A 23,777-nucleotide genomic window follows, 5' to 3' on the forward strand; every position below is an offset into this window, starting at 1 on the left:
GTGGCGGGCGGAGCCCGGGGCCGAGTCGCCTCCTCGGACGCCGCCGCCGCCGCCGCCAGTGCTAGGACCCCGACCTGGCGGGGCAGCGCTGGGCGGGCGTGCGGGCGGGGGCGCTGACGACGAACAGGAAGCGGCGGCCAAGCGGGCGTGGGTGGCTGGTCGCGGCGGAGGCGTGTGGGACGGCCCTCCTGGCTCAGGTGGGTGCTGCGGCGGCTGTGTGAGGGGCGCAGAACCCCGGCCTGTTGTTCCCGCGGGCCGCCTCCTCCCGGGGGTGAGCGGGTCTCCCACCACGCGGGAGGCTGGAGCTGCCCTTCCCTCCGCGAAGATCTTAAACCCGGTAATAACTTCTCGGGAGCATTGTCTTTTAGGCTGGGGGTTCACTGAGAAAACTTTTGGGTTGGAAAGAGGGGAAATTCGAATCTGAGAGCCGATTGTGCCTCTGCTTAGCCTTCAAGTTCATATTAGCAGTAGCTGCACCATCCCGGCGTGTGGAGTTTGGGGAACCACGTTGTCCGGCTAACTAAAGGCTGTGATTTCAGGCCCCTTCACGGACTTTTTTTTTTTTTTTCTTTTTCCACCTGCCTTTGGGAGACATTGTTTGGAAGGATTTCTAAACTTAGAGTTGTAATAGTTGTTTTTGCAAAGTTTGTTTTCCAAAACAAATCGCTGCTGTACTTTTTTTTTGCCGTTCGCCTCAACATTTCTGTTATTTAAGAGGTAAGCAGTCTGTGTTCTCAGCTTGCCGGCTATTCATAGCCATGTTGGCACCAGGCAAAGAGGCAAGAGAGGAAAAGTAGAAAAGTTGACGTCAAATGAAAAAGTGGAAAGAATGTGGGCTTTGGAGCCAGCAGATTTTCATTCGTTTTTGGCGTCTCAGTGGAAGAACACGTGAACTCAGTTGTGGCCATGTTGTTTTTTTTGTATTGTTTAATGTAAAATGGTCAGGGTGATGTCTCCTGTCTGCCACACAGTTCAGTACATGTCAAACCCTATAGATACTGAGTAGTCTGAAAAAAAGGAGCAAAAGTTAGATGGAGCATATGATGGTGGAAGATATTAAGCCTTCTGTTCCAGGTGCCATTAAACGTTACCCATACCACACAGGTCGTCTTTGTTTTGGAGGCCATATACCATCATTTCAGGTCTGGAGTAAGGAACACCTGATTGGGGAACCACAGTAGTTCCATTCCTGGTTCTGTTCTTTCAGCTGTGTGACCTTAATCATGTCCTCTTTTCACTTCAGATTTTACGTGTTAAAATAGGAATAAAGCAGAGTTCCCATCATGGCTCAGCGGAAACCAATCTGACTAGTATCCATGAGGATGCAGGTTCAATCTCTGGCCTCACTCAGGGGGTTAAGGATCTGGCGTTGCACTGAGCTGTGGTGTAGGTCGAAGATGCACCTCGGATCCCGAGTTGCGGTGGCTGTGGTGTTTACCAGCAGCTATGGCTCCAGTTCAACTCCCAGCCTGGGAACCTCCATATGCTGTAGGTGTGGCCCTAAAAAGACAAAAAAAAAAAAAAGAAAAAGGAATAAAACAAAATACCTGTTATAAAGTTGTGAGGGTCAAATGCTGTAAGCATTTAGGTTTATGTGAACTGTGAGGCCTTTATTTAAATCTGTTAAAATCACTACAAAAACCTGGATTAATTATCGTTTACAAGGAGAAATAAACAGGTACAGATGTTGCCCCTGCCTTATCACTTGGGAATTCTTTCTTCTTCTCACACTTTCCCTACCCCAAGACTGTCCCTTTAGCTTCCTCACCCCAGTATTACAGGTCTGTCATTTCTTTTCAGATTCACCTCAAAACAGTAGTACTGAAATAACATATATTTATAACTCTACTATTTGAACAATAGCTTTCACAAACATTTTCTCATTTTATTCCTACAGTTGGGCTAGATGTAGAAAGCACTGGTAGTATCTTCATTTTACTTATGGTAATGTTGGATTTAGAGAGTTCTAGTGGCTTGCCCCAGGTCATGTTGCTGTTAGGGATTAGAACTCAGGGGAGGAGTTTCTATCGTTTCAGAGGAAATGAATCTGACTAGTATCCATGAGGACGCAGGTTCCATCCCTGGCCTGGCACAGTGGGTTAAGGATCCGGCATTGCCGTGAGCTGTGGTGTAGGTCGCAAACGAGGCTCTGATCCCCTCATTGCTGTGGCTGTGGTGTAGGCGGCAGATACAGCTCTGATTCAACCCCTAGCCTGGGAACCTCCATGTGCCACAGGTTTGGCCCTAAAAAGACAACAACAGCAAAAAAACACACAAAAGAATTGAGGGGAGAAGGCATGTCTTTGATTCAAGGTCTAGGGCCAGTGATCCTTCCTTCCTTAACTGAAGTTTACTCTGATTATTTCTTTTTCTTTCTTTTTGGCCATGCCTAGTAGAAGTTCCTGGGTCAGGGATCGAACCTGTGCCACTGTTGCTGCAGTGACAATGTTGGATCTTTAACCTGTTGTGCCACAGGGAAACTCCTCTGATTATTTCTTATCAGTGTTTGTATTTATTTATTTATTTATTTTGCTTTTTAGGGCTGCACTGGTGGTATATAGAGGTTCCCAGGCTAGGGGTCGAATCAGAGCTACAGCTGCTGGCCTACTCCACAGCCACAGCAATGAGGGGATCTGAGTCTCGTCTGTGACCTGCTCCACAGCTCATGGCAATGCCGGATCCTTATCCCACTGAGCAAGACCAGGGATCGAACCTGTGTACTCATGGATACTAGTCGGATTTGTTTCCTCTGCACCACAGCAGGAACTCCCAGTGCTTGTATTTTTTAATTTTAGCATGCTGTCATGTTTTATTCATTGCTTTTGAAGTGAGGTGCTTAGTGCTTTCATGTTCTCCACATAAGCTGCTTGAAGGCAAGGATTTATCTTCCAGAACTTTTCAAAGCTTGGAGTACAGAGCCTCACAAACAAGACATTTAATAAAGGCTTACGAAACCATTAATAATGAGGCTAGAGCAATTCAAAGATGTTCTTCCACCCATTATTCATTTTACAAGTATTTATTGAGCTACCCCATGCTTGAAGGCTTTCAGGGTGTAAGATAGTCTCCTCTTTCCTCTGGACCTTTCTTCCTAACTTAAGAACACTAGTCTCAACAGTGTAGAAAACGTTTACATAGTCAGCTTGTGTGCTCCTGAGACCCTCCCCAGGGTTCAGACAAGAGAGGAATGTTTTTAAATAGTTGGTTAATGACCTCTGCCTTCCCTGGTTATACTGATGTGGCTTAGAATTGTACACGTTTAGAACTGGGGAAAAACTTGAAAAAGTCTAGTCTTACTCCTTCTAAATCAGGAATTTTCTGTAGCTATTTCTAGCAAATATTAATCCAGCCTCTTCACTTAATGAAATAATTTTCTTTTTACTGGTGCCTAGTACAGTGCTTGGCACATAACAGGAACTAATTAAAGATTTTTTGTGTGAATAAGTGAATAAATACAAGTGCTAGAGAACTAATAAAAGGTAGTTTTGTTAGGTTTCTTGTTGAAACCTGTGGATTTGGCATATAGATTGGAGTGACTGGAATCTGTATTAAAGAAACTGATATTTATCTTTGCAGCATTATGGATCCAAGCCTTTTGAGAGAACGGGAGCTGTTCAGAAAACGGGCTCTTTCCACTCCTGTAGTAGAAAAACGCTCAGTATCTTCTGAGTCATCATCATCATCATCAAAGAAGAAAAAAGCAAAGCTAGAACATGGAGGATCATCAAGCTCTAAACAAAATTCTGGTTAGTAGAATTGACTGTTTAGGGCTGTTTAGTTTTTATTTTTCAGAAAACAGTTTATAGTCATGGCAAGTTCATTTTTCAGTTCAGCATTCATATTGATTGTTAGGTACTTTGTTGAGGATGTGGGATGGAATTGTAGTAGAGTGTTTTTTGCTCTTGAGATGTTCATAATTGTGTTGCACTTAGAATTTAGGTTATTACCTTAAAAAAAAAACTTCATTGAGGTTTATATACCGTATAGTTCACTCATCTTTTTAAAAATTAAAAAAAAAATTTATTAAAGTATAGTTGATTTACAGTGTTGTGCAGTTTACTCATTTACAGCATATAATTCAAAGATTTTTAGTAAGTTTACCACGTTGTGTAAGTATTACTACGATTGAAAATTAGAACATTTCAGAGTTCCCGTCGTGGCGCAGTGGTTAATGAATCAGACTAGGAACCATGAGGTTGCGGGTTTGATCCCTGGCCTTGCTCAGTGGGTTAAGGATCCGGCGTTGCCATGAGCTGTGGTGTAGGTGCAGACGCGGCTCGGATCCTGCGTTGCTGTGGCTCTGGCATAGGCTGGCAGCCACAGCTCTGATTAGACCCCTAGCCTGGGAACCTCCATATGCCACAGGAGCAGCCCAAGAAATGGCAAAAAAAAAAAGAAAAGAAAATTAGAACATTTCCATCACCCCCAAGAGATTCTGTGTGCCCATTAGTAGTTACTCTTGCTCTCATGTCAGCCCTGATAACTAATAATCAACTTTCTGTCTCTATATACTTGTCTTTCCTGGGCAGTTCATATAAATGGAATTGTACTATATGTGTTCATTGGTATTTGCCTTCTTTTACCTTGCATCTGTTGAGATGATAATGTTGTTTATTGTTTATATGGTGTAGTATGTTAATTGATTTTTAGATGTTAAACCAACCCTGCATTCTTGAAATAAATCCTACTTGGTCGTGGTGTGGAATCCTTTTTGTGGGATTCAGTTTGTTGATACTTTATTCAGGATTCATCCAGGTTGTAGCATGTGTTAGTACTTCATTCAGTTTTATTGTTGAAGAGTATTCCATATACCACATGTGGTGTGGATGTATCACAGTTTGTTTATCCAGTCACTAGTCAATGGACATTTAGATTATTTCTACTTTTTGGTTTCTATGAATAGTGCTGCTGTGAACATTCATGTACAAATCTTTGTGTGGCCTTTTTTTTTTTTTTTTTTTTCTTTTGGGTGGATACCTAAGAGTGGAATTTCTGGGTCATGTGGTAAATTTATGTTTAACTTTTTAAGAAACTACCAAAATGACTGTACCATTTTACATTCTCACTATAAATGCATGAAGATTCCATTTTTTTCTCATTCTTGAAACACTTGTTATTCCTTATCATTTTGATTATAGCCCTTCTAGTGGGTGTGAAGTAGTATTGTTGTGGTTTTAATATGCAGTACCCTAGTGACTAATTATGTTGAACCTCATTTCATGTGTTACGGACCATTCATGTGTCTTTTGGTGAAATGTCTGTTAGATTTTTTTGCCCATTTGAAATAATTGGGTTATTGTCTTCTTACTGACTTGGAAGAGTTCTTGATATATTCTGGATACAGTTTATTGATGCAGTATCATGTGTGTTCTTGGGGTCATATGTAAGAAATCTTCAGGGGTTCACTGGTAGTCTAGTAGTTAGGATTTGGCACTTTAACCACTGCAGCCTGGGCTCAGTCCCTGGCTGAGACTTGAGATCCTACATCAAGCTGCTACATGCTGTGGCAAAACAACAACAAAAAACCCCCCCAAAACTTTACCTAACCCAAGGTCATGAAAATTTACTTCTGTGTTTTCTTATAAGAGTTTTGTAGTTTTACCTCTTAAATTTAGGTCTGTGAGTTGATTTTTTTTTTTTTTTAATATATGGTTTAACATAAGGGTCTAAATTCATCTTTTTGTGTGTGGTTATTCAGTTGTCCCTTTGCCATTTTTTGAAAAACTTTTTCTCCACTGGCATTCTTGCTGAGTATCAATTGACCGCAAATGAAAGAGTTTATTTCTGGAATCTCATTAGGTTCCATTGGCTCATCTGTCCATCCTCATGCCAGTACCACACTCTCCAGATTGCTTTAGCCTCTAGTGACGTTTTGAAGTTTCAGAAGTGTAAGTCTTTCAATTTTGTTATTTTTTGTTGAGATTGTTTTATTTTTTTTCTGGATCCTTTGCATTTCCATATAAATTTTAAGCTCAGCTTGTCAGTTCTTGTCAGTTCTCATGTGTTGAAGAGCCAGCTCTGATTTTAATAGGGAGAACTTGGTGTGTAGAAAAGGGAATCCTACACTGTTGGTGGGAATGTGAATTGGCACAACTGCTATGGAAAACAGTATGGAGGTACCTCAGAAAACTAAATACAGAACTACCATATGATCCAGCATCCCACTCCTGGGCATATATCTGGACAAAACTTTCATTGAAAAAGATACATGTGCCCCTATGTTCATTGCAACACTATTCACAATAGCCAAGACATGGAAACAACCTAAATGTCCATTGACAGATGAATGGGTTAAGAAGATGTGGTGTACATACATAATGGAATACTACTCAGCTGTAGAAAAGAACAAAATAACGCCATTTGCAGCAACATGGATGCAATTAGAGGGTCTCGTGTTAAGTGAAGTAAGTCAAAAAGAGAAACACAAATACCATATGATATCACTTATATCTGGAATCTAATATATGGTACAGATGAACCTATCTACAGAAAAGAAACAAACTCATGGACTTGGAGAACAGACTTGTGGTTGCCAAGGAGGAGGGGGAGGGAGTGGGATGGACTGGGAGTTTGAGGTTAGTAGATGCAAACTATTTGCGTTTGGAGTAGATAAGCAATGAGATCTTGCTGTATAACACAGGGAACTATAGGTAATTGCTTGTGATGGAACATGATGGAGGATGATGTGAGAAAAAGAATGTGTATATATGTATAACCAGGTCACTTTGCTGTGCAGCAGAAATTGACAGAACGTTGTAAATCAACTATAATAAAAAAAAATTAGGAGCTCCTGCTGTGTTGCGATGGGATCAGCAGCATCTTGGGACTGCGGGGATGTGGGTTTAATCTCTGGTCCAGCACAGTGGGTTAAGAATCTGGCATTGCCACAGCTGTGGCTTAGTTTGTGGCTATGTCTTGGATCTGATCCCTGGCCCTGGAGCTCCATATGCTGAGGGGCAGCCAAAAATAAATAAATAAATAAAAACTTGCTCTCCTACAATGTTAAGTCTTTCAGTCAGTTAACATGCCTGTCTTTCCTTATTTAGGTTTCTAATTTCTTTCAACAGTGTTTTGTAATTTTTATTTATTTATTTATTTATTTCCATTTTTGTCTTTTTGCCTTTTCTAGGGCTGCACCCGCGGCATGTGGAGGTTCCCAGGCTAGGGGTCCACTCGGAGCTATAGCCACCCGCCTATGCCAGAGCCATAGCAATGCGGGATCCAAGCCATGTCTGCAACCTGCACCACAGCTCAGGGCAGCACTGGATCCTTAACACGCTGAGCAAGGCCAGGGATTGAACCCGCAACCTCATGGTTTCTAGTTGGATTCGTTAACCACTGCGCCATGATGGGAACTCCAGTGGTTTGTAGTTTTTCATGTTTTCTTACTTTGTTAAATTCTTAAGTATTCTTTTTGATATTATTGTGAATGAAATTGTTTTCTTAATTTGATATTTGAATTGTTCATTGCTAGTATGTAGAAATAGAGTAGACTTTTATACATTGATATTATACTCTGCAGCCTGGCTGAACTTACTTCTAGTTTTTTGTGTGGATTCCTTAGGATTATCTACACATAAGATTATGTCATCTGTGAATAAAAATAGTTTTACTTTGGAGTTCCCTTGTGGCATAGTAGGTTAAGGATCTGCATTGTCACTGTAGCAGTTTAGGATACTACAGCAGCACAGGTTCCTACTTTGGCACACGTTCTATCCCTGGCCAGAGAACTGACTTTGACATGCTGTGGGCGTAGCCAAAAAACCCCGAAACAAACCAGTTTTACTTCAGCTTTCCAATATGAATGCCTTTTTTTTTATGGCTGCACCTGTGGCATATAAATGTTGCCAGACCAGGGTTTGAACCACAACTGTGACCTGTGCTGCTGCAGCACTTTAACCACTGTGCTGGGCCAGGAATCAAACCTGCACTTCCACAGCGACCTGGGCTGCTGTAGTCAGATCCTTAACCCACTGTGCCACAGCAGGAACTCTGATTACCTCTCATTTTAATGAAATTTACATTGAATTAATTCATGGTAAACACAGTTTTAGAAACTCTTAAACATTAGCAAAGACCTGGTCTCTTTGGTCTGCTTAAGAGTATCTTTGTTCCAAAATCTCAATGGCTTAAAACAACAGAGATTTATTTCTCTTTCCTACCATGGGTTTATCATACATTGGCAGAGGTCTTAGCTAAGTCACTTAGGGACCCAAGCTGATAGAGTAGCTGATATTTCAAATGTTGTTTGTTTTAATGCCTGAGGGAAAAAGAACTCTGGAAGATCTTGCCTCGCAGTTAAATACTCTGGTCTGGCAGTGACACACATCACTTCTCTCACAGCTCATTGGCCAGAGCTAGTCACAGGGCTGTACTTAGCTGGTTCCATGTGTTCAGAAAGAGGAGAGCTGGAAATACTGGGTGTAAACGCTAAAGACTACCATACCACCCCAGCTCAGTTCTCTATGTCATTGGATTGCCCTTTTAGCTGCTTACTAGGTCTCCTGGTTTAACTTCCCTACTGGCTGTTCTCTGTACAACAGTGATTTTTCTAATTAGCAATCTGATGATGTTACTTTCATCATTAAAGCTGATCATTGCTTTCTGGACAAAGGCCATCTTTTCTGGAAGTTCCTAGGCCAGGGATCAAACCCTAGCCACAGCAGCGACCAGAGCCACTACAGTGACAGTGCTGGATCCTTAACCCTCTGGCCACAAGGGAACTCCTAGTCCTACTTATGTTTTCTGCTTTTATCTGACTGTTCTCCTTGTACTCTGTCCTGGTGTTACTGGCTCCTCTAACATGCTTTACTTTCTTTTGCCTCTTGGCCTTTGCTGATAATATTTCTTCCTGGAACATTCTTTCTACCTCCTTCCTTCTTTTCTTTGGTTAACTCCTATTTCTCTTTTAGGTTTCAGCTTAAAAGTCATTTCCACTTTCCAGTTTGAATTCAGTGCTTAGCCTTGGAATTCCCATAGCACTCCCTGTTTCTGACAAAGCTGTTGTATGGTGCAGTAATTGAATGATTACTTGTTTGCTCTTGTAACCTAATACCTCAAACATAGAAGCACTCAACGCACATTTGTTGAATGGTGAATAAACCACAGGGTAATGTAGAGAGAAGTTGATAGTGTACGTTATCGAAAAATGTAGCTATTAAAGGACTTGTAAGCTCCCCATCTTTTGCAGGGACTCCAAAGTTTTCTGCTTATGAAAATGTGTTTTTAACAAGTGCTCAGAATAGGACCTGGTTACCAGAGTATTTTGTGTATCAAGGTTTCACAAGTCTTGAGAGTTGGTTACATTATTTGTGTTTATTTCTTGTTTGTTTATTTATTTTTGCTTTTTTGGGCAGTACCCGTGGCATATGGAAGTTCCCAGGATAGGGGTAGAATTGGAGCTACAGCTGCCACCTATGGCACAACCTACACCACAGGCATGCTGGGTCTGAGTCATGTTTGCCACCTACACCGCAGTTCACGGCAATGCCAGATCCTTAATCCACTGAGTGAGGCCAGGAATTGAACCCGCATCCTCATGGATACTGGTCTGGTTTGTTACCACTGAGCTGCAGTGGGGACTCCTATTTGTGTTTATTTCTAATGTTAGGAAAAACATTAAAAAAAATAATCTGTAGAAAAGTGATTTCACACTGGCATTTAGGGTTCTCTAAATTGAAAATGACAGATACTTATTTATTGTTCTTTTTTTGGCCACACCAGTGTCACATGGAAGTTCCTGGGCCAGGGATCACATCTGATCTGTGGCAATGCCAGATCATTAACCCACTATGCCACAGTGGGAACTCTGACAGATATTTATTTTTTACTTCACACATCAAATATTTTCTATTTTGCTATAATTTTCAGTATTTCCTTAATAATGTGCCACGATTAGGTAAAGGCTGTTATTTCCATTCAAAAGATTTTGAGTAATGCTGTTGTAAACAGCTTTGTATCCTGAGTTTTCTTTTGAACTAACTTCTAAGAATAAATTTCCAGGAATAGCATTTTTGGTCTAGGGGCCGTTATAGTGTAGTGGTTAAAAGCATGCACTGATTTGCTAATGGGTAGTAGCAAAATATTATCGGGGTATAAAATATCCTTTACAGCCTTTGGCATTCCAAGAAATAAAACTATCATATTTCTTTCTTTCTTTTTTTTTTTTTTTTTCTTTCTTTTTCCAGCTGCACCCACAGCATATGGAGGTTCCCAGGCTAGGGGTCCAGTCAGAGCTGTGGCCACTGGCCTATGCCATAGCCATGCAGGATCCGAGATGCATCTGTGACCTACACCATAGCTCACCGAAATGCCAGACCCTTAACCCACTGATCGAGGCCAGGCATTTGAACCTGCGTCCTCATGGATGCTAGTAGGGTTTGTTAACCACCGAGCCATGACAGGAATTCCAAAACTATCATATTTCTTAATAGGTGTTAAGTGGTTCTATGTATTTTGTGTCTGTGTGTCTTTTTAGGGCCTCACCTGCAGCATATGGAGGTTCCCAGGCTAGGGGTTGAATTGAATTGGAGCTGCTCTCCTACGCCACAGCCACAGTAATTCCAGATCTGAACTGCTTCCATGACTACACTGCAGGTAACAGCAATGCTGGATCCTTAACCCACTGAGCAGGGCCAGTGATTGAACCCGAGTCCTCATGGATACTAGTTGGGTTCATTACTGCTGAGCCACAATGGGAACACCCTCTTTTGACTTTTTTTTGCAGTATTTTTGCATTGAGTATCTTAGCCCCTGTGAGTTTGAGTACAAGAAGCATAGTGAAAGAACAAGTTCAAGAAATGCAATTTGTGCCAGTAAGTTTTAGTTTGAAAATGGCACACGTTAGACCATGTATTTTCTTACTAAACAGTTTTATGAAAAGTTTATGCAAGAGTACTTGTAACCTTTCTGAGTATTTTGAGACTTTTTTTTTTTCCACACTAATCCTACATAAAACTTAAGTCTTTAAACATGTAAAAGTTGTTTTCCATAAACTAGTAGTAAATGGTGCTTTTTAATAAGTAGGGACCTAGGTATAAGTGGAGGTATTTTACTTTGGATTTAGGCAAGCATTTTAAGTAGCATGTTAGTAACTGAAACACATGTAGGATAGTACTCTATTTGTCAGTCCACATGATTTGTTTAGGTATAAGTTATTTGGGGATCATTAGTCTTTTCCAGTTTACCTTTTTCTGCTTAGTATCGAATTCTGGGAATCTTGTATAGTTTTTTTTTTTGGCTGCACCCACGGCATGTGGAAGTTCCTGGGCCAGGGATCCAGTCCAAGCTGCAGCTGCGACCTCTGCCACAGCTGAGGCAATGCTGGATCCTTAACCCGCTGTACCATGGCAGGAACTCCCTATCTAGTTTTTGAGTGTCATTTTAAATAGATTGATAAATTATTCACATTTGTGAAAGTTTTATTGTATATTTAATGAAATGGATACACACACAAAAAGTGCATATTTAACTTGTTTTTGTCTTCTAGTAGAAATCTTTTAATTATTCATAGTCAATTTTGTAATAACAATTGGCCTCAAGTTTTTTTTCTGTCATTGAATGCTGTTTTCAAAGCTTTTATTCATCTTGTGTAGAGTGCTAGACGACTTCAGTTTCACGTTTTCTGATATTGTCCATCATGCTTCTAAGAGGGTTTGGTTCACTTTTTAAGTCTTTCACAGTTTTGTTTTTCACACAGCAGCAGCAGTCAAGCACTTCATAAAGGAAAGCCAGCACCACTAAAGATACCACTGTAAATATAAATAACAGCAGAATGACAAAGCAGGCAGTGTTCCAGTTATCATGAAAAGGGTAGATTTTTTGAACTTGAAAACCAAGGTACTGATAAACAGATGTAGTGGTTTCATTCCAGAGGCTGGAGTTCAGGGAGGCCATTCTTAGAGATTCCACTTCTTATATTGCTTGTTTGAATCTATAGAAAGATAGAGAATGAACACATGTAACCAAACTACTGATTTGCCAATTCAAGTCTCAGTTCTAAGATTCCTTAGGAAATTTATATAGGCTACCTGAGTCTTCCTTATTTTCTCTCAGAATTAATGATTAAATAGTGTTCTTCAATTTTTAAAACATGCAGTCTACTGTGTAAATCATACTTTTTATGTATGTATTTTTGGCTGTGGCCATGGCATACAAGAATTCCTTGGCCAGGGTTCAAACCTGTGCAGTTGCAGTGACCTGAGCTGCCGTAGTGATAATGCCAGATCTTTAACCTGCTGCCTCTAGGGGAACTCTATACTTTATATTTTTTAATGTATATCATTTATTAGATAAATATGTATATTCAGTATTCAAATACAGAGAGTTGCCTTTTTTCAAGCTGCTGTGGTGCAAGTTTAAGCTGGCCCAGGAACTTCTGCATGCTGTGGGCACAGCTAAAAAAAAAATAAAAAGATTAACATACAGAAATTAACTCTTAATGGCAGAGGAAATGGCAGCTGAATTGGTTTAAAATTTGACTAAAGTGGTCAGTGAGCTATCATCTACAAAAAATCTTAACGTTTTAAAGTTGTGTTCTTCGAATGGCCCATAGAAAAGCTTTTGTGGGTCCTTCTCACCTTATTGGTTCAGTATATTTCTGTCTTCTATTTCCACGCCTTTAAACTTCCAGGACAGGTAATCTGAATCAGGAAAGAATAGGTAAGTGAAAGAAGAAAGAAAGAAAAGCCAAGTAATGGCAGTTTTCAGAATACGGATAATACTTTTTTTTTTTTTTTTTTTTGGTCGTCTTTTTTTTGTCTTTTCTAGGGCTGCTCCTAGGGCTAGGGGTCGAATCAGAGCTGTAGCCACCGGCCTACACCAGAGCCACAGCAACTCGGGATCCAAGCCGCGTCTGCAGTCTATACCACAGCTCATGGGAATGCCGGATCCTTAACCCACTGAACAAGGCCAGGGATCGAACCCACAACTTCATGGTTCGTAGTTGGATTCGTTAACCACTGAGCCACAACAGGAACTCCCTTTTTTTTTCTTTTTATGACTGCAGCTGTGGCATAAGGAGGTTCCTGGACCAGGGGTTGAATCTGAGCTGCAGCTGTGACCTACACTTTAGCTGTGGCAATGCCAGATCCTGTAACCCACTGTGCTTGGCCAGGGATTGAACTGGAGCCACTGCAGTTGGGTTCTTAAACAACTGTGCCATAACTGGAACGCCCCAAAATATCTTAAGCTTTTAAAAATATTATAAAATACTTGTATGCTAAGAAACATTTTTTTGGCATGTGACATGTGGAAGTTCCTGAGCCCAGGATTGAATCTGAGCCACAGCTGCAACAGTGCTGTATCCCTAACCCACTGTACTGGACTGGGGATCAAACCCTAGCTGGTGCAGTTGGATTCTTAACCCACTGGGCCACAGCAAGAGCTCCTTAAGAGACTTTTTGAAATAAGAGGAAAAAAAAAAACCTCCACAGTTCATAGTTCAGTGACTATTAACAATTTGCGTACTTTCTTTTATGAAAGAAATGAATTATTTTTTGTGCTTTTTCTTTGCTTCATAATTGTAAATAAACTTTCATACTTGTAAACAAATGTTTATTGATTACCTGCTGTGTAGCAGATAATTTTCTGAGTGCTGGAGATAACTTGCGTGTGAGAGTATATTTCCTTTGTAGAAAATTTCAAGGCAGTACAGAAGTATGAGTATAACGAATGCCTTTGTGTTCATAACATGGCTTAATTTATCAACTCTTGGCCAGTCTGTAGGTCTGCCTGCTTCCATCCCATGGATTTTTTTTTTGTTGTTGTTGTTGTTGCTATTTCTTGGGCCGCTCCCGCGGCATATGGAGGTTCCCAGGCTAGGGGTTGAATCGGAGCTGTAGCCACCAGCCATGGATTATTTTTGATGGGAATCGCAGACATCATGTCACTCCATCTAGAAATAGTTCAGTCTACATCTCTGTATACATCTCTTTAAAAAGATGACTTCATTTTTAAATGTAACCACCATATCATTTTCACACCAAAAATTAAAAACTGACTTAAAAGCCCCAAATATGGCAATAATTTCTTAGATTTCTCTGTTTTCTTTATAATTATAAAACTTTGGGGTGATAAACTGATATTTTCTAAGTTTTTTTTTTTTTTTTTTTTTTTTGCTTTTTTAGGACTGAACCCAGGGCATATGGAAGTTCCCAGGCTAGGGGTTGAATCGGAGCTATAGCTGCTCGCCAATGCCGCAGTCACAGCAACACAGGATCTGAGCCGTGTCTGTGACCTACACCACAGCTCATGGCAACACTGGATCCCTGACCCACTGAGCAAGGTCAGGGATCGAACCTGCGTCGTCATGGATCCTAGTTGGATTCATTTGTGCTGTGGTACAATGGGAACTCCTTTTTCTTTATCTTTTTCTTTTTTTTTCCCCCCTTTCTTTAATTTGCTTGGCAAATCGCTTCACCTCCTTGCATGAACTTGGTTCCTTCCTTTCTTCCTTCTTGTATTTTGGAGGTTAAATTGATAACCTGAGACCAGAAGTAAACGCCTAAAATTTTTTTTTTTTGGTCTTTTGTCTTTTTTTAGGGCCGCATTCATGGCATATGGAGGTTCCCAGGCTAGGGGTCTAATCAGAGCTACAGCCGCCGGCCTACAGCACAGCCACAGCAACGCCAGATCCTTAACTCACTGAGTGAGGCCAGGGATTGAACCCACAACCTCATGGTTTCTAGTCGGATTTGTTAACCACTGAGCCACGATGGGAACTCCTTTTTTTTTTTTTTTTTAAATGGCTGCAGTGTGCAGCGGCTCAATGCTCAATCTCAGTTCTCAGACCAGGGATTAAACCTGGGCCACTTCAGTGAAAGTGCCAAGTCCTAACCACTAGACTAGCAGGGAACTCCCTTCATTTTTCTTTTCGGGTTTAAGAATCATTCATTTTCATGGTGCTTGGTGGCCTTTCGTCTTGAAATAGGGGACAAGAGACTAATGGACAGTAATTAAATCAACCGCTTCTGTTATTTCTGGGACTTATAAAAATACATTGTCTAGCACACACAGAGGTACATGAGTAACTTCTGTTACATTACAGTATTTCAGGCTATGTCAGGAGACCCCTGTCTTTCAAAGTTACTCCCTTTTATCCTTTGAGTTTTTCTCTTCCAAGCAGTCTCATAAAAAGCAGGGCTGCTATGCTGCACAACTCCAGGGAGCACCAGTCACATTGTGTTGTGGGGTGGGTGCAATTCATGTAGAATACAGTGTAAGTTGGAGTTGTGCAGTGTGGAAGTCCTGATAGGCTACTTTTGACCTCTGCATTGTTGCTGCCTCTTCTACCCAAATAGTCAAGTAGCCTGTAGAATTAACTCAAATGTGGACAAAAGTTAAGTCCTTTTTGACCCAGCCTTCCTAATAATGTTGTGTGTACATGTTCACAGACACACAAATGCTTGAAAATGTTCAGCGTTGGAACCCCTTTAAGATTTGTAGCACTGCTAAAATGCAGTATTACTGGGAGGGTTAACACATTATTACAATTATTTTTACTTCATTGTGAATGAATTTCAGGTTATTTCTGAAAAGCAGAGCTATGTTAATTTAAACTATTATTTCATGATTGATTTCAGAAATGTCATTATAGGGAGTTCCTATTGTGGCTCAGTAGTAACAAATCTGACTAGTATCCATGAGGACATGGGTTCCATCCCTGGTCCTGCTCAGTGGGTTAAGGATCTGGCATTGTCATGAGCTGTGGTATAGATTGCAGATGTGGCTCGGATCTGGCATTGGTGTGGCTTTGGCGTAGGCCAGCAGCTGTAGCTTGGATTTGACCCCTAGCCTGGGAATTTCCTTATGCTTCAGGTGTGGCCCTAAAAAGACAAAAAAAAAAAAAAAAAAACCATTGCAGTTTTAAATAAAAATTAAAAGCATTACCTGAACTTCCTGTTGTGGCTCAGTGGTAATGAACCCAACTAGTATCCTTGAGGATGCAGTTTGAAACCTGGCTTTACTCAGTGGGTAAAGGATCCGGCTTTGTGACTGCAGTGTAGGTTGCAGACATGGCTTGGATCGGCTGTGGCAGTGGCTGTGGCCGGCAGCTATAGCTCTGATTCTACCCCTAGCCTGGGAACTTCTGTATGCTGCAAGTGCAGCTGTAAAAAGAAGAAAAAAAAAAATCACCCATAATTTTATCTTCCTAACATATCAAACTTTTAATTTTTTTCTCCTAGAAATGGGCTATATAGATCTGTAACATACCTGGTTGAAATTATACTGAGTTTATTAGTTTGTATTTTAATTTATTATGAGTTGGCCTTTTAAAATTTGTAGTGACTTTTTAAAACTGGGAAGAAGTTGTAAAGTTAACTATTTAAAAATTTTATTTTGTCTTTTGTCTTTTTAGGGCTGCACCTGCAGCATATAGAGGTTTCCAGGCTAGGGGTCTAATCAGAGCTATAGCTGCGGCCTATGCCAGAGCCACAGCACACCAGGTCCAAGCTGTGTCTGTGACCTACACCACAGTTCATGGCAACCCCGGATCCTTAACCCACTGAGCGAGGCCAGGGATCGAACTCACAACCTCATGATTCCTAGTTGAATTTGTTTCTGCTGTGCCATGACGGGAACTCCTAAAAATGAAATTTTGGAATGATTAGAAAATTGGCTAGAGGAACTTCATATTTTATTTGTTGAAGTACAAGTGAACTGGTTAAAAAAAATTTTTGTCCCTTTTCCCTTAGAAAAAGAGGAGAGGGATGAGAAGGGAGAGGTAAGGTGAGGGGAGAAGGGGGGGCAGGCAGGCAGGCAGGAAGACATAATTAAATTCACTTATTTGAGGTTAACTTGTACCCATCAGTGAACTATTCTTCTGATTAAATTAATATAGTACACTCACACAGTAGAATGTTATGTGTGAATGAGGTGACTGTAGTGACATGGAAAGAGTTTTAGGATGTGTTAAGTGAACAAAGTGCTGGACAGTGTATAGAGGAAAAAGGGGAACAATGTATATTTTTACTTAGAGCTGCACAGAAATTAGTGCCTGATTACTTGCGGGGTTGGAGAGTAGAGTATCCTTGCCTTTCGTTTTGAATAGTGTATTGTTTTTAATAGTCCGTTATGTTTGAATTACTTCTAAAAAATTAGGATTAGTTATTGGGTTAGACTACTTTATCCACACACAAATATGCTTATAATAATTACCCTTGCAATAGTGAGTATGGGTAGCAGTATATGCCGCTTCCAGGGGTGCTTGTAAGTTTTGCTTGGATGTCTAAGCAGTTTTAAGAAAGTGTACGTACATGTCAGGTTTATGTTATAAATAATGACAGTTTGCTGTATGTAAGAGTGTTGACAACCGATGAGCAATAGAGCATTAATTCTTTAACTTCTGGACATATCTGGAAAAAGTAAGCCCTGTAATGAGGGGTCATTTTCCACCTTAAAAGTGGAGCTCAGTAGAGCTCTAGTGATTTTCTCTGTTTAGTGTAAAATCTAAATCTTTCTTTGCTAGGTTAGACATAATTAGATATGTGGAAAGACATTTACCATTAGGATTTTCTTGTATTTTGAGACTATTTTAAAAATTAAAATGTAAGTTTATATTGAAGCAAATGCTGTAAATCATGCCTTATGAAAAGTGAGAGAAATGCTAAAACAAAGTAAGAACAGTCTTTTATATATAAAATTATACACATGCTTTTTTGTTATTTTTTATATATTCCCTTCACCTGTGTTTTCCTCTGGTTTTAAAAGGCCCTAGTGGGTGTTCCCTTGTGCAGCAGGTTAAGGATCCAGTGTTGTCAGTGCAGTGGCTCGGGTTGTTGTTGTGGCCTGGGTTCGATCCCTGGCCTGGGAACTTCCATATGCTGTGGATGTGGCCAAAATAAATAAATAAAATAAAAAAGGCTTAGTGAACTACTTATGGGGGTAGAACTTGGAACTGTTCTGGAACCTTGAATTGCTAGATCAGAATGAAACTGTTTTTTCTGGATGAGGGAAAGTGGGATGGACAGGGAGTTTGCTATTGGTAGATGCAAACTATTACATTTAGAATGGATAAGTAGTGGTGTCCTACTGTAGAGCACAGGGAACTATGTCCAGTCTCTTGGGGTAGAACATGATGGAAGATAGTATGAAAATGTGTGTGTGTGTGTGTATGTATACACACACGACTGGGTCACTGTGCTGTATAGCAGAAATTGATACAACACTGCAAATCAACTATAATGAAAAAATTACGCTTTTGCTCTATTTATGGAAAAAGCCCTTGAATTGAATTCTCTAGTTCCTTAAAGCATATTGCTTTGAGATAGGTTCAGTTAATCGTAATAGCCCTTATATATAGAACAACTCATCCAGCCCTGGAACTCTCTGGGGTAGGCCATTGTCTCTAGGTAGTTTGGAAAAACAGCAGTGAGCCTCCATCTGTACTAACTATAGATACATTACCAGTAAAATGTAGGCTGATTATAGTACTAAAACAGTGTGGGTGGTAGGAATTTCTGTCTACAGTTACCTGAAATTTGAGTTTCAAGCTGTTTTATTTGACAAAGTTATTTTTATTTGACCTTAGACTTTTTGGGGGGCTCCCATACTTTATATAAGCAAGCAGGAATGTTCCTAGGCAATTACCCATATTGTACTGAACTTGGAGAGATCTAATATTTTCTTACAGCACCTTTGGGCTTTGTGAGGGATACTTTGCTCGTGCTAGCAGAATGCTGGCTGAGAAATAGGAAGAATAAAAATTATGAAAAAAATCCTTTAAGTTTTAAAATAGATTTACCAGCAAAGAAAAGGGCAGAAGTTAGATCTTTAGGTCAGTGTATATAGGTAATATACTGGAACTCAAGCATTTACTAAATCATTATATTTTCATGCTTGAATTTTGTAGAATTTGAAATTTGGTCAGCAGTTGATACCGATTTTTAGTAGACATGAATGATTGTTCTGAGCCATGGAAATTATTACCTCGAAGGGTACCCTCTTTCTTTTAACCAGTTTTCCTTTGGACATATTTTTATTTTAAAATGTAGTTTATCAAAAAGACTTTGTATTTGCTTTGAGGATCAGTTTAAGAATAACGTTAACATTATATTGAAATACCATGATAAATATATACTTTTGTGGCATATTAAAAATGAAACACAGTTTAAGAAGGTTTTAATAATAGCATGGCTTGTGTGCTATAGTAATAGAGACTTTAAAATTTCTCTGAAAGGAATTATTTTAATTAAAATATATGAAAGTCAGAACCTCTGTAAATGATCTCTTTGGTTATAGTATAATGCAGCCTATGTAATAGTACCTTTTGGTCTTTTTACTTTTATATAAAAATTACAGTGTGGTAATTTATTGGCATTCTCTGAATCTAGACTCAAAGTCAAAAGCAATTTTGAATTTTTTTCTCATGTTAACATGCAACAAACTTTCTTATAAATAACTGCTTTTTACCAGCTAGTATAATTTGTATCTAAAATCAGAAAGCTTTAGTCCAGTATTTGTGTTTAGTCTAGATTTTTCTTTAAGAAAAATCCTTTGTTAAGACAAAACTGCTGAAATGAAATAGCTCAGAAAAAAGGAAATTTTCAAGAAACCGCTTAACATCGGATGCATATAGCTTACCGTAGGTCTGGATATAGATTAGGCTCATAGATAATGTCATGAATTTCCCGTTAAGGCACAGATGGTAAGGGTACTTATCGGATAGCAAAGGCTGTCTTCGTTTTCATAAAATCCTACCAGACATTGAAATGAATACATTTTTGGGGGGTCTTTAATAGGAATAAAGCTTTCTGCTTGGTTTTAATGGTAAAATACTTACATTGTATCACAAAGACATGTATTATTAAACAAAAAGATCATATAAACCTACCTCTTGTCTGAAAGGCTGCAGTTGAAGCGATGGTTCGTCTGTTTGTAATGCAGTCCAGTGCACAGCCAAGATGGAGCTGTGCTTCTATTGGTTGAACACAATGCAGCTGACAGTTTCCTCTATGTTCATTTGCATTAAGTCCTGCCACCCTAGGAGTAAATCATTCATAAACTTGAATAGAGCTGTTGGATTCTCAACTGTCACTCCCCTTTTTTGCCTTATTTTTTTGTCTTTAAGCTAAATTTCTATATAGGAATTTGTGAGTTAGTAACAAATTAATGATTCCTCAGTGTTTAGCTGGACAATTTCAGATCCTTCAGTGATTATTTCAGTGCCAGGGCTATCGAGAGAGGTAGTAACCTAGGAAACAAACCGTCCAGGTTTACCATCTCGATATTTCATCCAAGAAGTGTGCGTAAAATCTTGTAATTGATATTTTCTTTATTCTTCTTTCCTTTCAGTACTTGTTCTTTGTATAAATCTTGCTTTCTGGAAGTGATTATCTCCATGTGGTGGTTTGATTTAGATGAAATTCTGAGGGAAAAGAAATGAGGTTTTCATCTTAACTAATTGGGAGAGGGTTAGTTTTGATAGGTACACCACTTACATTACAAAAGCAGCCTGTGAAATTTAAAGTGCAGAAGAATCCTCAGATGGATATTTAGAGTTAAAATATTTTTATTATGGTGTATTAGAGTTGTGGTCTAAGAGTAACAGTCAAATTTTTAATTATGGAAGTGTTTTAACAATCCAGACTGGGTAAATATTTGCTATGCAGACTTATTTTTTAAAATTATGGCTAAATTAGCACATCTGTCTCTAGGGCCATTAACGAGTACATGGAAATACTCTTATTTCATTCATTCAGTCAACTGGTATTTATTGTTTACCAAATCTGTGGCATTCAGTTGAACACTGGAGACTCTGTGGTAAATAAAACTGTATGTGCTTCATGATTGGCCATTTGCATGGTACTTCTCCTTAACATAATGCCCTTAACTATTATTCATAGTCCTCCCAGCTAGTTGTTTATTTAGTAGTGTAGGATATATGTAATATATTATTAAAGTCAATCAGGAATTCATTATGCATTTATGAATTTCTGTACTCTGACAAAATTTCCAGTTTGGGATGGAATAATCTGTGTTAAAGGCTAATTAATGATAAAAGGCACCTCATGGAATTTACAACTGGATTTGAATCTTTTTTTTTTTTTTTGGTCTTTTTGCTATTTCCTGGGTCGCTCCCTTGGCATATGGAGGTGCCCAGGCTAGGGGGCCAATTGGAGCTGTAGCCACCGGCCTACACCAGAGCCACAGCAACTCGGGATCCGAGCCATGCCTACAAGCTACACCACAGTTCATGGCAACGCTGGATCGTTAACCCACTGAGCAAGGGCAGGGACGAACCCGCAACCTCATGGTTCCTAGTCGGATTCGTTAACCACTGCGCCACGATGGGAATTCCTGGATTTGAATCTTTATTCTGCCACTCATTCCTCTGAGTTTTACTATGTTTAAAATGAAACGGTAAAACCTAAATAAGATTTTTGGGAGGGGTTAAATGAGGAAATCATTTACTATGGTGCTTGGCAAATAATAAGTTCAATAAAAGTTGCTATTATTGTTGCAAGTGTCCTGAACACCTTTGGAAAATGACCCATGTAGGAAGTATTTCATAATTGAAATAGGAAATATGAAAGCACACCTGTAAAGCATTTCTAATATTGTTATTTTTAAAAATAGGTTTTAAATAGGTGATAATTGTAACAAAGTTATTTTAAAAGGAAAATTGTGTATGAGGTCTCATTTTAATCTCAAAAATCATACTCAGTGAAGCGTTTTCACTAATCTCGAAGGAATATAATGTTGCCTTCTAGAAGCTGTTCTTTTGGATCTCTGACAATTGTTACATTTGACTTGCGGTTGTTCTAATGCATTCTTTTGTTTAAATTATTATTACTAAACTGGTGCCAGAAATTGACTCTCCCCCTTTTATTTAACCTCTTCCTTTGTGGATCAGCCACACGGGAACTTTATAATATCTGATCTAATGCCTTACTAATAGAATGTGTACTTCTGAAATACCTTCCTAGTATATTTATGATTTTTTTTTTCCTTTTTTTTCTTTTTAGGGCTGCACCTGTGGCATATGGAGGTTCCTAGGCTAGGGGTCTAATCGGAGCTACAGCTGCCAGCCTGTACCACAGCCACAGCAATGCCAGATTGGAGCCGAGTCTGCAACCAACACCACAGCTCACGGCAACACCAGATTCTTAACCCACTGAGCGAGGCCAGGGATGGAACCTGCAACCTCATGGTTCCTAGTTGGATTCAATTCCGCTGTGCCACAGTGGGAATTCCATGAATTTTTTTTTTTTTTAACTCTTCCTTCCTGTTACTAATGGAATGAATTTGTGATGCAATGGTAGCATTAGAATTTCTGCCTGTAAATAGGCAACAATGTTATATGTTCTGAACCAAATTATCTTCTATATAGGGTGCTACTTGTTTCATGCTGTCATCCTTTTTAAGCATCCATGTTTATGCAGTAGCAGTGCTTGTGTTTTTTATTTTTAATATATCTAAAGTTTTAAAATAGTTATGATATAACTATTAATTACTGTTAATTAGTATCTTTGTTTTATGTCAATAAACAGAAATTGATGTAGTAGACGGTAAATTGAACTTTTTAATCCTTTAGAAGTAACCCCTTCACTTCTCATGGTTTTAAGTCTGTTAGAAAAGTACTATGAATCAGATTGAGATTTGTTGTTGTCTTGTTTAAAAAGCGTTGCTTTTTTTGGTTTTTTAGGGCCGCACCCATGGCAGATGGAGGTTCCCAGGCTAGGAGTCAAATTGGAGCCGTAGCTGCTGGCCTACACCACAGCCACAGCAATGCCAGATCCTTAACCCACTGAGCGAGGCCAGGGATCAAACCTCCAAGTTCTCATGGATACTAATCGGATTCAGTTCTGCCGAGTCATGGACGGGAACTCCTAAAGAGCATTTCTTTTAATTATGGGGGAAATCTAATCAGAATTTAAGGAAAGAGGGGGTGCTTATAAAAGAAGTGTTTTTTAATGCTTTGTTCCAATCCTCAGTGAGAGGATGAATAATTATTATGTATGCAAAGATTTTGAATTTGTCTTACCAAGGTTTTATAGGATAGAATTTACTACATAGAAAAACTCAAAACAAGTATTTTACCAGTGTTACATCATTGTAGTTGTTTAAAAGTCATAATCACATCTAATATGAAAATGTTACAATTGTTTTTTGAACCTCATTTTCAGATCATAGCAATGGATCATTTAACTTGAAAGCACTATCAGGAAGCTCTGGATATAAGTTTGGCGTTCTTGCTAAGATTGTGAATTACATGAAGGTAAGTACTTTTAACTAACAAAAATCCTATTAACCTTTTGGCAAAGAAGGATTGAAATTTTCAGAAGTAATTTTTTTTTTTTTTTTTTTTTGTCTTTTGTCTTTGTTGTTGTTGTTGCATTTCTTGGGCGCTCCCGTGGCATATGGAGGTTCCCAGGCTAGGGGTTGAATCGGAGCTGTAGCCACCGGCCTACGCCAGAGCCACAGCAATGCTGGATCCGAGCCTCGTCTGCAACCTACACCACAGCTCACGGCAATGCCGGATCGTTAACCTACTGAGCAAGGGCAGGGACCGAACCCGCACAACCTCATGGTTCCTAGTCGGATTCGTTAACCACTGCGCCATGACGGGAACTCCCTTCAGAAGTAATTTTGTATGGAAATGTTAAATTTTATCCAATTGTGTGTTTCAGTATGTGTGGTTTATTGTATGTCTATTATACCTTAGTAAAACTGCAAAAAATATTTAATACTTCAAGCCTTTTACATTGTATGAAATTAGCATTTTAGTGAGTCATCCAAGTATATTTAAGCCCACTATTTTCACTAAATGAAATTGT

The 23,777-nt window shown here is 39.4% G+C and overlaps 2 protein-coding genes across 4 annotated transcripts in view; one reads left to right on the forward strand and one right to left on the reverse strand.

The window, feature by feature from the left end:
• The window catches only part of GTF2E2 (general transcription factor IIE subunit 2), an 81,087-nt gene continuing 57,310 nt past the window's right edge, over positions 1-23,777 (forward strand). Inside the window, 3 exon segments of the mRNA NM_001244861.1 lie at positions 1-197; positions 3,577-3,746; positions 23,127-23,218. Coding sequence (NP_001231790.1) covers positions 3,581-3,746; positions 23,127-23,218 — 258 coding nt within the window. The 5' untranslated portion in view covers positions 1-197; positions 3,577-3,580.
• SMIM18 (small integral membrane protein 18) lies at positions 11,475-21,120 on the reverse strand. 3 transcript variants are annotated; one of them, XM_021074862.1, is made up of 4 exons: positions 19,832-21,120; positions 16,535-16,583; positions 12,579-12,641; positions 11,475-11,932 (listed from the first exon to the last, which is right to left on the reverse strand). In XM_021074862.1, the coding sequence occupies exon 4, from the start codon at positions 11,893-11,895 to the stop codon at positions 11,599-11,601; it is 297 nt and encodes a 98-aa protein (XP_020930521.1). In that variant the 5' UTR covers positions 11,896-11,932; positions 12,579-12,641; positions 16,535-16,583; positions 19,832-21,120; the 3' UTR covers positions 11,475-11,598. The 3 variants fall into 3 exon arrangements, with proteins under 3 accessions (XP_020930521.1, XP_005671873.1, XP_005671874.1); XM_005671816.3 differs by lacking the exon at positions 16,535-16,583 and having other exon boundaries at positions 19,832-21,118; XM_005671817.3 differs by lacking the exons at positions 16,535-16,583; positions 19,832-21,120 and adding an exon at positions 15,889-15,938.

Source organism: Sus scrofa, chromosome 15 (genome assembly GCF_000003025.6).
Source record: "Sus scrofa isolate TJ Tabasco breed Duroc chromosome 15, Sscrofa11.1, whole genome shotgun sequence".
Classification (NCBI taxonomy): Eukaryota; Metazoa; Chordata; class Mammalia; order Artiodactyla; family Suidae; genus Sus; species Sus scrofa.

What these genes read in the sequence shown, in the direction of transcription:
- SMIM18 (XM_021074862.1), bottom strand. Translation starts at nt 11,895, where the DNA reads ATGGCCTCCCTGAACTCCAGCCTCTGGAATGAAACCACTACATCTGTT.